Source organism: Phoca vitulina, unplaced genomic scaffold, assembly GCF_004348235.1.
Source record: "Phoca vitulina isolate PV1807 unplaced genomic scaffold, GSC_HSeal_1.0 scaffold65, whole genome shotgun sequence".
NCBI lineage: Eukaryota > Metazoa > Chordata > Mammalia > Carnivora > Phocidae > Phoca > Phoca vitulina.
The window spans coordinates 69,528-82,938 of record NW_022589768.1 but is presented as its reverse complement, the minus strand read 5'-3'; the positions used below and the strand labels follow the sequence as shown (position 1 = coordinate 82,938).

Sequence of the window (13,411 nt, the reverse complement as noted above, 5' to 3'; positions counted from 1 at the left end):
CGCACCCGCAGCATTGCAGGACCCCCCAGCACCCCCCACCGGCAGCATTGCAGGACTCTCCCCCCCGACCCCCACAGGCACCAGGGAGGACAGGAAGCTACAGATGGAAGCGTTAGTAATAGTAATACCACTAACGCTGAGCAGTGTGACTGGAGAACCACATCATGGCGAGTCCCCTTCTCTTACTTTGAGCCCCAGCCTCCTGCCTGAGCTCTGCCGAAAGGAAGATTTGGGGCCCACCTCGCTGTGTGGGGGGCAGGACAGCTGGAAACCTGGCTGTGGAATCCGCTCAGTTCCCTAACACTGTGGACGGAGACCAGCCTCCCTCGGCTTCGTCACCTCCCCCGGCCCCCGTGTCCTAGAGCCACCGTGGGCACCCTGGTCTGTCGCCCCCCCACCCCACCCCCAACCCAGGCCCGTCTGACCCCTCTGCCTGTGTTCCCCGCTGGAGAGTGGCCTGACCTGAACGCAGCAGAGGCTCTGGACTTGGAAATTTGGGCAGCAGCGGACGAGGTGACGTCAGTGACCCAGTTCGTCGGGGCCCCTCCAGGGCGATCCCGTGTCAGGCGTCCCCCTCCACCCCCCAGGACCGGCGGGCCCCGTGCAGCCTGTGCCCCGTGTGGCCTCTGCTCGGCTCTCTGGGGTTTCATTTTGACAGCCCTCATTTAAGACGACTGTATTTTTGGTGTGTGTGACTTTTCCCCTCTTTTTATATTTGTGTGCTATTTATAGCGACCAGTTAATGGGGGGTGCTGAAGTTGAGCCACGGCCTGGGCCGACTGAGGGGTAGCCGTGCTCGGAAGGGGGCAAACCGGGCTGGAGGAAGGCGGCCAGCGTGCACTCAGGGCAGGCAGGGAAGTGTCAGGACGGCGTAGAGATCTGCTTTTGTCGTGGCTCTGGTCTGCACCAGCTGTGTGGCCCCGGGCCAGGCAGCGCGCGTCTCTGAGCCTCGTGCTCCCTGACGTGGAGTGGGGTTTGCATACATGCCTCTTGCCACGGTTCCTGGGGGGGGGTTGGCAGTGATGTAGGTCCAGTCCTGCAAGAGCACCCTGTGTGTGCTTGGAGCTCAGGGAAACGGTGATTGTAATAATGGGGGACCCCGCCTGGTTGCTCCCCGCAAGAGGCTTTTGCCTGATTGAATTAGAAATGGCGGGAGGCATGTGAGTGTCACGGGGCGGGGGGACCTTGAGAAGAGGGCGCTCAGGGCGGGTGGCGGCTCAGCCAGGAGCATGGACACCAGCTTCTCAGCCTGAATGTGTGCATGGAGCCCCGGGGGAGGGGTTACAGGTGCAGGCTCAGGGGGCCCCCCAGAGAGGCCTGGGCTCACTCAGAACGCGGCCCTGGTGGCCCCAGAGCCGGACCGTGAACAGTTACCCCGAGGTTCCCTGTAGCCAGCAGGGCCCTGCACTGTGTATCAGCATCCGGGACCCAGGGGATTAGCTGATGCCGAGCTGCTGGATGGTTTTAAAAGAAAGCACAACCAAAAGTGAAATCTGATGGTCTTCTAGAGCTGTGCTTCTCGAGCTGGACTGTAACGTGGGGTCTGCTGAAAATGCAGACTCTGAGTCCGGTGCGGGCCAGGCCGGGCTGTGTTTCTAACCGGCGGCGCTGCTGGCCCCGGCCGCGCTCCGAGGAGCTCCCATCCCATGTCCCGTTGGTTACGTGCTCTTCCTGTTTCACGGGGTGGTGCTGGAGCCTCTGCAGCCTGCTCGTGTCCCTCCAACTAACAGAAACCCGTGCTTTCCCCTGAGAAGGCGGCCGGCGCAAGGTGAGCACGAGGCTGTGCCCTCCTTCTGCCTGCAGCTGCAGGCCGCCGGGCGGGGGGTCTGCTCTGTAAGGTGTTGAAATGAGAGCATCCGCAGCACCGTGACTCAGCAGCCCTCCTGCCCGCTGCGGACACGTGCGGGAAAGTCTCTAGGCCGGGCCGTCCTGCTCTGCGTTCAGTTACCACCAGCCCGGCCTGCGAGGCCTGGGAGACCCTCTCCATTAGCGCCCCTGGCTTTGTCCTGTGACAGTAAATGTAACCTCCCTTTGCAAATCTGTCATCACATTATCACCGTATGAGCAGTGACGTTCTAACTGCTTTTCTGTACTCCCCAAAGCTGTCCTGTTTGTGTGGCTTGTTGGCAAGCTGGGGGACAAGGGGAGCAGGTGCCCTCGGTGCCCGGCCCACCCTCATCCCCAAGACTGAGGTCCCCTTCCAGCCCAGTGACAGCCGCCGGCTCAGGGTGCCCGTGGCTCCCCCCTCCTCTGCCCCAGCGTGAGGCCGGATGAGCTGGGGAGGGACTGCCCAGGGCCACCCTCCGCCTCGGGGGTGAGAGCCGAGGGGTGTGTGCTCCCCTGCGTCCTCAGAGCCCCCAGAGCCCATGGCAGTCATGAGCAGCCTGCTCCGCCTTCCCCGGTCTCCCCGGGGCCCTCCCTGAGCTTCCTGAGCTCACTCCGCAGGTGAACTGCCTTTGCCTGGGCCCTCAACTCAGGGCTGCTTTTGGGGACCCCAAAACAAACAAAAAACAGGTCTTTGGCACTTCCTTCCTCTTCCCTGATGCCTGGAGCTACAATAAAACAGTTCAGGTCTGGGTTCCACACTCCAGCCAAGGGTCTGGGCGCTCTGTCCCGTGAGTGAGCTGTGGGCAGTGGGGCGGGGACAGGGCTGGGGACTTACACTCTGGTCTTGGTCGTCACTCCTCATGTGCTGGGCAATGAAGCTGACGCCCTCTAATGCGTCCTGCACATCCTGCCGGAACCTCCCGGAAGACCTCAGCCGGAAACCCCGGGCCGTGCCCGCCACGTCGGAGCCGGACCCGGAGCCGGCCGGGGACTTGGGGGCTGCAGAGGCGGGATTCACAAAGTACATGGAGCTCCCGTAGAGGTTGGGGGCACTGGCTGGGCCTGCGGCCAAGGTGGAGGCGGCCTCGGACCGGGTCGGGCGAGGCTGGCTGGGCTGGGGGGTCCTCGAGGGGCTGCTGTCCGGGCGCTTCATGAAGAGGAAGGTGGGCAGCTTGTGTAGGAAGCAGCGCCGGACCCAGGGCGCCATGGTGTGCGTGCTGGGCGAGCGGTGGTGCACGTTGAGCACGCACACGCTGGTGACGATGGAGAAGGTGACGAGCACCATGGTGAACATGAGGTACTTGCCGATGAGCGGCACGTCCAGGGAGGTGGGCGGCACGATCTTGGAGATGAGCAGCAGGAACACGGTGAGCGCCAGCAGCACGGAGATGCACAGAGTCATCTTCTCGCCGCAGTCGGACGGCAGGTAGAAGACGAGAATGGCCAGCGAGGTGATGAGCACGCAGGGGATGATGAGGTTGATGGTGTAGAAGAGCGGCTTGCGGCGGATGATGAAGTCGTAGGTCACATCCACGTAGCTGGGGTCCTGCGGGTTCACGGTCCGCCGGCCCGGCAGCGCCACGATGTCCCACTCGCCGCTGGGGGTGAAGTCGTCCATGCTGGCCGTGGGGGTCTTGAGCACCATGTCGATCTCCGTGTGGTCGTAGGTCCAGGAGCGGAACTTGAGGGTGCAGTTCTGCTGGTCAAACGGGAAGTGCTTCACCTCGATCTTGCAGGCGCTCTTGTAGATGGCGGGTGGCAGCCAGAAGATGCTGCCGTTGGAGCGGACCACCACGTTGGTGTAGAGAGACACCTCGTAGGTTCCATCGGCGCTAGGGGCACGGAGAGGAGAACATGGGGAACTTGCCAGAGAGCCCTCGGGACCATTTCTCAGCGGCCATCCTTCCAGCCCCTGGCGCCCTCCCCGAAAAGGCCAACTTTCCATGGCCCCTGCGTGGCACAGAGTGCCCTTCACGTGGATGAGCTCCCATGTGCCTCACAGTTATCAGAGGTGGGTTTTACTAGGATCCCCATTTTACAGATGGGGAAACCGAGGCTCAGAGAAGTTCAGTGACTTCTTAAAGGTCAGAAAACTAGGAAGCAGTCCAGCAAGGACCTGAACTTGGTTCATGCTTCTGCTGGGAACACTGTGACCCCACGAGACCCTCTCGCTCCCTCCACCCACCCAAGATATTGATGCTACCAACACCCAACACTGACAGAGCATCTGAGGGCCAACAAGATAGGATGGAGACCAGAAAGAGCACTGGATTCGGGGTCCAGATGCTGGCCCTGGGCCCAGCTGTGCCCAAATGAGCGAGTGAGTCTCTCCCCCCTTCTCCGGGCCTCCAATGCCCCACCTGCCATGGAGGGTGCTGGGTCTGCCCATTTCCTTTTCCAGCCTGACTGCCTGGAGGTCTGAGTGAAGCACAGATGAGGCCCAGGGCTGGCCTCAGGACCCGAGGACCCCCAGAGTCCAGGCCTGCTGCCCTGGCCTGGCTCTCATCTCCTCGGCCAACCCTGCCACTCACTTGTTGTAAAGCACGATGTCTGGCAGCCAGATGCGCTTTGCAGGGATCCTCAGGATGTTCACACCTTCATAGCGGGAGCTGTTCCAGGCCAGGCGGTAGTCGGTCCACTCCTGAGCAGACAGGCACAGCCCTGTAAGTTGGAGGCTCGTAGCCACCAAGGGGGTGGCCCTGGAAGAAATGCCTCCTGGGCTGGGGACACTGCAGGACACTTACCTGTTTCAGCCAGACATTGGTGGTCATGATCTGTTCTCGCTCATTCTGGGGAGGGAAACGGGGATATCCGTTCACCAGGTGGGAGGAGCCTTCACACACAGACCCCACGTTATCACACAGAAGGCTCGGGGCTCCAGGACCACATGCCCAGCTGCTGACCCACCATCTCCGGGATGGCTCAGAGGTATTTCACACCCCACGTGTCTGGGACAAAGCTTGTGATCATCACCCAGATCAGGTCCTCTGCTGATATTGCTTCCCCCGGCCATGCAGCTCCATAGGCCAGAAACCTGGGGGCAGTCTCTGCACCCCATTCTCTGACCCCCCAGGGTGTCCTGTAGATGGAACCCTCTGCGTGCATCTCAGACTTGTCTGCTTCTGTCATGGCTGCCGGCAGTATCCACCAGCTGGACAACTGCAGTCGCCTCCCTACTAGTCCTCCTCCTCACCCGGGCCTCCTCCCCACTGGTCCTCCTCCCCCGGGCCTCCTCCTCACCCCGCGCCTCCTCGTCCCCCAGGCCTCCTCCCTGCTGGTCCTCCTCCTCACCCTGTGTGTCTTCATCCCACTGTCTCTACTCAGCAGCCAGGGGATCCTTTCAAAGGGCTCCTCTCAAGCTGAAAACCCCCACTCTTTCCCCATGTCCCCCAGTGTCCCTCCTCCATCCTCCCCCCCAACTCCCGAAGTTTCTTTATAATTTATTTATTTTTCATAGTGGTAAAATGCACATAACATAAAATTTGCCACGTTAACGGCAGTTGGTGTAAAGTTCTTGTCTGATCATTCCAATATCCGAATCATCTGTGTGTCTGTTTCCTTTTTTTTTTTCCTCTCAGTCTTTTTTCATTTTGTCTTGTCTTACTGTGTGCCTAGTGCATTTTTATCTGCTTTCATAGGCCTCCAGGGAGAACTGACTTTGGCATAATGGCAGATAGATGAGGGGCAGATCCCCTTCATCTAGTCTGTGTCTGAGCTGGTTCACAGCAGGTTTAGTTGTTTTGAGAGTTGGCCTATTTTTTATTCATTTTTACTCTGACAGGTGGTCTTTTCAGGGTCTCCCCATCTCGTGGGGCCCGAATGCTGGCATGTGCCCCCAGCCCTGCGAGAGCACCAGACACTCAGCTGGGCTCCAGCCTCACAGCCACCATGCTGCCCTCCTCTCCTCAGCCCCTCGGCCTTTTACCATGTACCTGTCATCATGGGCAGGGAAAAGCGCCATAGACCGAGGGTCACCTCCTGGAATCTGGTCCCTCGAGTCCTGGCTGAGCTCTCCAAGACTGTCACACAGATTAATGGAGTGGGAGGCATTTTTATACAGCTTTTCTAGTTGTTCTTGTGGAAAAGCTAGTCTGCAACACTGAACGCCTTCATCGGTCTTTAAAAACATTTTTTTTTTTAAGTTGCAGTAAAACTTACTTATATACAGTGAAGTGCATAGGTTTTAAGCAAACAGTTTGATCCATTTGAGCAAATATATTACCCACATGGCCCACCTCCATTCAGGCTCTATCACTCAGGAATTCTCTTGTGTCTCAGTCCTGTCCGTCCCTCCCCAGCGGCTGCAGAACACGCCCGAGGAGGATGGCTCAAGGCCTGGCCACCCCAGGGAGCTTCTTGGGAGGGCCTGCACACACTCCTTGCTTCCTCCCTGGAAACTTCCATCTTTAAACTGGTCGTGCCCATAACCCTCCCTCCTGGAAAACCAGATCCTGGAATACAGAAGAAATAAACCCTCGGACTGAATACATTCTCCGTACAGCGTTCGGGGTGATCACTGCTCACAGGAGCGCGCTAACGGCATAGGGCGGGAGCCCTCCTCCTCCTGGTAACTTCTGTGACCTCCCACGGCCCACAGGGTAGATCTGGCAGGGGCAGCCTTAGCCTGGAAGTGCGACCACAGCCGCCTGCCTGTTTCCCCTGAGCAGGGCAGCAGCCGTGCAGTGGCAGCTGGGCTCACCCCGTTAAGCAAAACGCCTTTGGCTGCACCGTAAACTCCAACACTAGCCTGGCCTGGCTCCTTGTTCTTCCCAGGCGGCCTGCAGAGGGGAGAGGGACAGAAAGCCCAGGCTGTCCGTCCCCTCCCGCATTGTCTGGCTGTGCTTCCTCCCAGGGGACCCTCCTCCCAGCCTTCTGGGGGGCGTTGCTTGGAGGGGGTGGGTTTGTGGGGGCCACCTGTCCTCAGGAGGTTCAGCCCCCCCGTTACCTCCTTCCCCATGACCAGACGCGGTACCCTAGAGTGCTCCCCTCACAGCTCCTTCCCGGGCAGGCTCCAACCCCATGGATGGGGCTGTGGGAAGGCCACACGGGGAAGGTTAACCATAGGCCGTGGGTCCTGCAGACACTCTCAGCTCAGAGACGAGGAGGGGAGAGGGGGAGCTCCCCGGCACCTCAGCACCCCTACCCCTGCCCCACATCCACACACCAGGAGCTGACAGCCCTACTTGTGGAGTCTGCAAGCTGTTCCTCCTTCTCATGCCCGCGGTGGCTGCCCTCACCTGTCCAGACTCTCACCCCCCCGGGCAGCGGCTGCCTCTGGTCCTGTCCCTGCACCGGGGCCTCGGTACCCGTCAGGTCCCACAGCCTCGTTCCTCTGTCCCCCGACGAGAGGGGGGACGTGAGGGCCTCTGTTGGGCAGGCTAAGGGAGGGCGATGATAGGGTAGAGCTGCCAGGACAAGGAGAAGTTTATGGCCATGGTGGACGCCCACCTGTTCGTGGCAGGCCTGTTGGCCGCCCACCCCGCGGTCATTGCCCCTTCACATCTTTGTTAAGAGAACCATGACTTTGTTCGGTATCGGACACTCATGATCTTCCGGGCCTGCTGGCCAGCTGTGGCTGAGGCTCAGGGATCCAGGGCTCATCCACAGGGCAGGTCTCTGGGACAGAGAGGATCTGAGAGCTCCTGCCACAGACATTGTTACGTGACATTTTATGTTTGGACCTGTGGCCGCCATCTGATGATCGGAATCCTGCCATCACGGACAGCGACCCAGAACTCCGGCACCGCCGGGTCCCCGACTGACCGGTACAGGCAGTGACCTAGAACTCCGACACCACCAGGTCCCAGACTGACCGGCACGGACAGCGACCCAGAGCTCCGGCACCGCCGGGTCCCCAACTGATCGGCACGGACAGCGACCTAAAACTCTGACACCATCGGGTCCCCGACTGACCAGCACGGACAGCGACCCAGAACTCCGGCACCGCCGGGTCCCCGACTGACCCGCACGGACAGCGACCCAGAACTCCGGCACCGCCGGGTCCCCGACTGACCCGCACGGACAGCGACGCAGAGCTCTAGCACCACCGGGTCCCCGACTGACTGACCAGCACTGACACACTGGCCTGCTCTCGCCGGGGTGTTCTCAGTGTTTTGGCCACTGGGACTTGGATGTTCTGTGGCTTGAAGTTAAAGCATTTTCATCGATGTTGAGATCTGGGATTAGCAGGGGCCCTGAACGGTGGGACTGGTGTGCACGCAGCGGGCAGGGCTCGCCCAGCAAGGACGGGAGCGCAAGGCCAGCCTGCAGTTCCGGGACCAAGGATTCACAGCACAGAGGCAGTTGGGCCTCCAGTTTAGGCGAACTCCTGAACATATGCATATGGAAAAGGAGCAGACGAGCGATCTGACCTGGTCTAGAGGTCTGGGGCAAGCCAGAGGTGCCCCCAGCCCCGCACTCTGGCCCCCCAGCCTGGATGGGGGCGGTCAGCACCTACCACGCTGATGAGCTGGGCCAGGGACAGCTGCAGCTGGATGGAGATGAGCTGGGCCGAGCTGGTGGCCGGGCGGATCAGGTTGTTGTAGCGGGTTCTGTTCAGAAGGTCATCTACAAGCCTCTCCTCTGCATTGGCCACATGGCAGTCCCCTGGGGAGACACACGGTCAGACCTGCTGGGCCGTCCCTGCTGGCCGCTAAGGGGAGAGTGGGGCCGGTGCACAGGGGCCGGGGGCGGGCTGCCCCTCCTTCCTCCCCTTCCCACTAGGATGAAGGGCAGCCCACACCCGGACGCTGTGTCCAGAAACGGGGTGCTGCCTGCAAGTCTCTCTGCACCCCAAGTCTATCCGTCCATCCTCCCGCTCCCCGCCCCCAGCCCCGGTCATGGAGCACGGCCCGGGCTCTTCCCGTAGCCCCTTGCGGGTGTCCCTGCCCGACTCTGCCCCTGCGGCCACGCACCACGCGGCACGACAGTCAGTGGCTGTGGCCTCACCAGGGCCTTCCCCGCCCGAGCCTCTCAGGCCTCCCAGACTGAGCCCTTTGGCCCTGGTACCAGCCTGCCCTCCTCAACCTGATCTTTTCTCACGGACCCACCCAGACGCTCGGCGCTCCGCCATCCCTCCTGCTTTCCTCTCCCCACCCTGTCTTCACGGTCGTACTTCTGAGCCCTTGGGCGCACTCTCTCTGCCAGAGTTGCCCCCAGGCCACCAACCATCAAACGTCTGTCTGCCTTGTGCCAGACACCGTGCCACGTGCTGGGGATGACAGCAAGCAAACACCAGAAGTGACTCCTGCCTCGGTTTCCTGTGTAGCGGAGGAGGGATCCTACCATGGGTTTTGTGTGCAGAGCGGGGAGGAGGGTGGTACGTTCTAGGGGAGAGAACAGACTGACCACGGGGAGTTTCCCGAGTTAAGACCCTCAGACTGCAAAGTGTTGGGGTCCAGCTGACAGTTGGCTCCTGGTCCGGAGCTTAAAGGAGAGGGGTGGGGGGCGCCTGGGTGGCTCAGATGGTTAAGCGTCTGCCTTCAGCTCAGGTCATGATCTCCAGGTCCTGGGATCGAGCCCCGCGTCGGGCTCCCTGCTCAGCGGGGAGTCTGCTTCTCCCTCTTCCTCTGCCTCTCCCCCATTGCTCCTGCGCGCCCTCTCTCTCTCTGTCTCGAATAAATAAAAAAAAAATTAAAAAAAAAAAAAAAAAAGGAGAGGGGTGGGCTCAGGGCCGTAACCGGTGCAGCTCCCACAAGAAGCCTGGCCTGCCCCTGGGCCCCCTGAGCTCCCACAGGCCTGGATCTCTTGCCCAGTGGGGTGTGGGTCTTGGTCCCAGCTCCTTCACACGTCTGGGAGTGAAGATGAGGTTCAGGGACCTGGTCTTGTTTACCCTGGTGTCTTCTGGGAGGATGTGTCAGCTGAGGGCAGAGGTGGGGGTGGTGCCGTGGGAAGAGACTCTGGGGAAGGTCAAGGACACTTGAGCAGGAGAGCCCAGCAGCAGGGAGGGGAGATGGGCAGAGCAGGTGGTGTTGGTCAGGAGAGCAGGTGGGAGAAGATCAGGGAACAGGGGGGCTGAGGAGGTGGGGGTGGGGCTGCCGGGGAGGGGCTGGGTCTCACTGGGCGTGGGGTTCAGATGGCATCCTTCCCTGAAGGGCCAGTGCTGGCTTTTTGCCAAATCCCTCCCTCTGGGTGGGGTCCGAGGGCCCAGAGCCTGAACGGCCTGTGAAGTGGGTCCAAGGTGGCCTCCTGTGTGGGTGCTGGGCTGCACACAGGGGCACGGGAGCTGGCGCCACGCCAGCCTGCTCCGTGCACTTTCCGACTCACTGCCTGTGTGGAGCAGATGCAATATTTAGTGCCTTGTGAATGATGCTCCCGGGTGCACCTGCTGCCCGCTGCCCCTCCCCCAGACTGCCTGGGGCTGTCCAGAGGGAGTCCTCTGGATGGTGGCCTAGATTCTGAGCTCTGCCTCTTACACCCTGGACCCCTCCCAGAGGCAAGCTGTCTGAATGCCCTAGAAGCCAGCCTGGAGCCCCAGGCTGAAGCTGGGTCCCTCCCACGGCGCCTCTCTAGTGCGTATATTTGGGCTGACCCCTCATTTCAGAAAGTGGGCTGTATCACTTGCCCAAGCCCCTCTGGCATTTCTGAGGCCGGTCTGGGGTCAGAATCTGCAGCTCCTGGTCCTACAGGACAGGGAGAGACTGGAGCCCACATCTCTGCAACCCAGAGGTTGGTCCACCAGGTTCCTGAGAGGTCAAGGCTGCTCTGCAGGCTGGGGCGCTCGGGCTGCTCACCTTTGGGGCTGTCCTGCCTCCTGGGCCTTCACCTGGCCTGAGGGACCCTCCCCATCCTGAGGACAGGCTGTGGGCTCCAGAGTTGGGGGTTCTGAAAACCTCAGGCCATTTTGTGCGTTCCCTGTTTCTCATCCGGGGAAACTAAGACCCAAGAGGGAAGGAACTTACTTGAGGAGCCCCAGCAGGTCAGAGCAGAGCCAGGTCTCAGAGCCTCCCTCAGAGAGGGGCCCTCCCGGGCCCCAGTGCCTTCTGCCCTGCCCTTGCTAACGTCCCCAAAAGGAGACTGCCCTGCAGAGGCCATCGTGGTAACCATAGCTGAGTGTGTGTTCCGCTGTCACCTGTGTTTGCGTTCGTATGTGTGTGCGTGTAAGGGGGTGGGGCTGGGAAAGACCAGCAGGGCTGCTGTGGGCTGGAATGGTCTCCCACCACCACCAAAGGCAGCGGGAACCCAGAACAACACATATTTGTTGCTTTCTGTCTGTGAGGCCTGCTGGGTTCAAAAGACAAGGGCCTGTCCCTGCTCCATGACAAGGGTGGCCCAGAATGGGGGGAGCCTCCTGGGCACCTCTGGGGGTCACGTCCCAGCCCTGGGGTCAACACAGTTCAACAGGGAGGCCACCACTAGGGGTCAGTCATGACGCAGTGACTCTGAGGAGTCCTGGGCCAGCGCTGTCTGTGTCTAGGGCCTGGCCTTCCTAGGCCTTCTCTGGAAAACCAGCTCGGGAGCAGGAAGGGGTTAACATCTGGGGGAAGCCGCAGCTCAAACCCTCACTGTGCTGACTGTGTGTACCGCTGGACAAAGCATAATCTTAAAATCTAATATTGGGAAAACCAAGAGATAATAGCTATTGTTTTGGAACACAAACCATAGAAGGTAAAGACCAACAGCATCTCCTGGCAAGGCAGCATCCAGAAGGCAAAGTGATTTTCAGTTTGGGGTGAGTGTCCTTCACTGAGGAAAGGAACAGGAGATTTGTATTTATTAAAAGGCAGCTCTGGAATTTTTTTTTTTTAAAGGTCTAGATTTTTACCTTTTACGAAAAGCTCACCACATATTATCTGTCATGTGTAAGAATCACCTGGGTGCTTGTATAAACCCAGGTTCCCAGGCTCTATTTCCCGAGATTTAGATCTCTGAGGCTAGCGTGGGGCCCAGGAATTTGTATGGGGTAATCCTGATGCCAGTGGCCCCAGGACCGCGCTTTAGAGACACGGCAACTGACTCATATCTGAGTCCCCAAGGATGTAGGCAGGGCATATCATTCCTATAGAACAGATGGGGAAACTGAGGCCTGGAGAGAGGAAAGGAATGGCATGGGGTCACCCAGCAAGTGGTGACAGAGCCAGGACACACGCAGAGTGGGGACACCATCTTTGGTGAGAGCTGCACTTCCCTATAGGAACTTGTATGTCCTCGCAGTCCTGCCTCCAACACCCCCAGTGCTGTGTCCTGTCCAAGGAAGATGTAGTCCCGCCTGGTCTCCTGGGCTAAGCAGGACTCAGAGGACAAGCCTGGGCCAGACAGTAGGAGCTAAGGGTCCTTGGAACTCGGGGCGAGGGTGGGGGGGCGGGTGACTGAGGCCCAGAGAAGGCGATCCTCATCACATCTGGGCTCTGCCTGGGAAGGGCGGATGGGGTCTCCCTTTCCGGGGTCAGAGACTGCCGCTCCCCACTTCGCCAGCCTGACGCTGCGCCACGCTGTCTGTCCAAGCCAGCCCAGCCCCAAGGGTGGGTGACCAGAGACAGTGGTGTCTTAGAAGTGTGTTTCTTAGGAGACACGCCCCACACTGCAAACCATTCCGGGTCTGGCGATTTGGGCAAGCCCTTCCCGGTCCGGGCCGAGTTTCCCCATCTCTACCCTAGCGGCGTGGAGCCCTCCCTCCCAGGCCGAGCCGCGGGGGTGCTCCCTGCGTCTACACCTGGCCGGTGAGGAGCCTACTGGCACCTGACACCGCTGTCCCGCAGGCTCCCTTCGCGCCAGTGCAGAGCGGGTACCACGCAGCCCCGGCTCAGCCCCGAGGCTCTCGCCGCGGAGGCTGCCCGGCAGGTGCACAGGGAGGAGAGGCAGTCCCCACTCCAAGCCTCGGGGACCCATCGCCCTGGCCCGTCCCAGAGGCCTCGGCCAGTGGGCTCAGCCCGCCCACGCCCCCGCCCGGCCGGGACGACCTCGGGCCACTCCCCCAGGCTCCCCCACCTGTGGCCAGTGCAGCCGGGCGGTGCGACTGGCGCCCCTCCCTCCTTTCCCGAAAAGAACTCACCGCGCGGGCAAAGGGCAACCAGGGAGAAAAGGACCAGGGGCTGCGCACTCCTCATGGCGGGCGGGGGCCGGAGAGGCAGCCGCGGCGAGCCCAGCTGTCGGAGCACCCCGGCGCCGGCGAGCCGCGAGCAGGCAGGGAGCGCGGGGGCCGGCCTCGGAGTCTGACGGCGCCGCCGGCGGGCACTAGGACCCGGCAGAGCGGCGGGGCCCCGCGGGGGCGGCCGCCGTGAGCCCCGCCCACTCGGGGAGGGGAGGGGCCGGCTGGGGCTCCGGGACCTGCGGCCGCGGTTTCTCGCCCCCGCCTGGCTCCCACCTGCTCCGGCTGCGCCCGCCCCGCGCGTCCGTGGGGAGACCCGGGGACGCTGGCGCAGGGTCCCCGCACTGTTCGGGCACGTGGTTGTGCCCCAGGGAGGGTCCGTACCCTGGGGTTTGCCGAAAGAAAGGGGCGTCGCAGGGAGTAGGGAGCGAGCCAGCTGGAGTGGGGCTCGGCTCTCTGCAGACAAGGGGGGCGCTTAGGAAAAGTGGGTGCATTGGGGAGGGTGACTAGCTCAGGGTCCCCTGGCCTAGCTTGGGGAACTGGGGAAGCGAGCAGAGT

General features: G+C 61.2%; 1 protein-coding gene across 1 annotated transcript in view; it reads right to left on the bottom strand.

Moving 5' to 3' along the window:
* Positions 1–12,872, bottom strand: part of CHRNB4 (cholinergic receptor nicotinic beta 4 subunit) — a 13,920-nt gene extending 1,048 nt beyond the window's left edge. Inside the window, exons 1-5 of the mRNA XM_032392078.1 lie at positions 12,818–12,872; positions 8,285–8,433; positions 4,572–4,616; positions 4,359–4,468; positions 2,663–3,659 (exon numbers count right to left, since the gene is read on the bottom strand). Coding sequence (XP_032247969.1) covers positions 2,663–3,659; positions 4,359–4,468; positions 4,572–4,616; positions 8,285–8,433; positions 12,818–12,872 — 1,356 coding nt within the window. The remainder of the gene's footprint in view (positions 1–2,662; positions 3,660–4,358; positions 4,469–4,571; positions 4,617–8,284; positions 8,434–12,817) is intronic.
* Between the last annotated feature and the right edge of the window lie 539 nt (positions 12,873–13,411).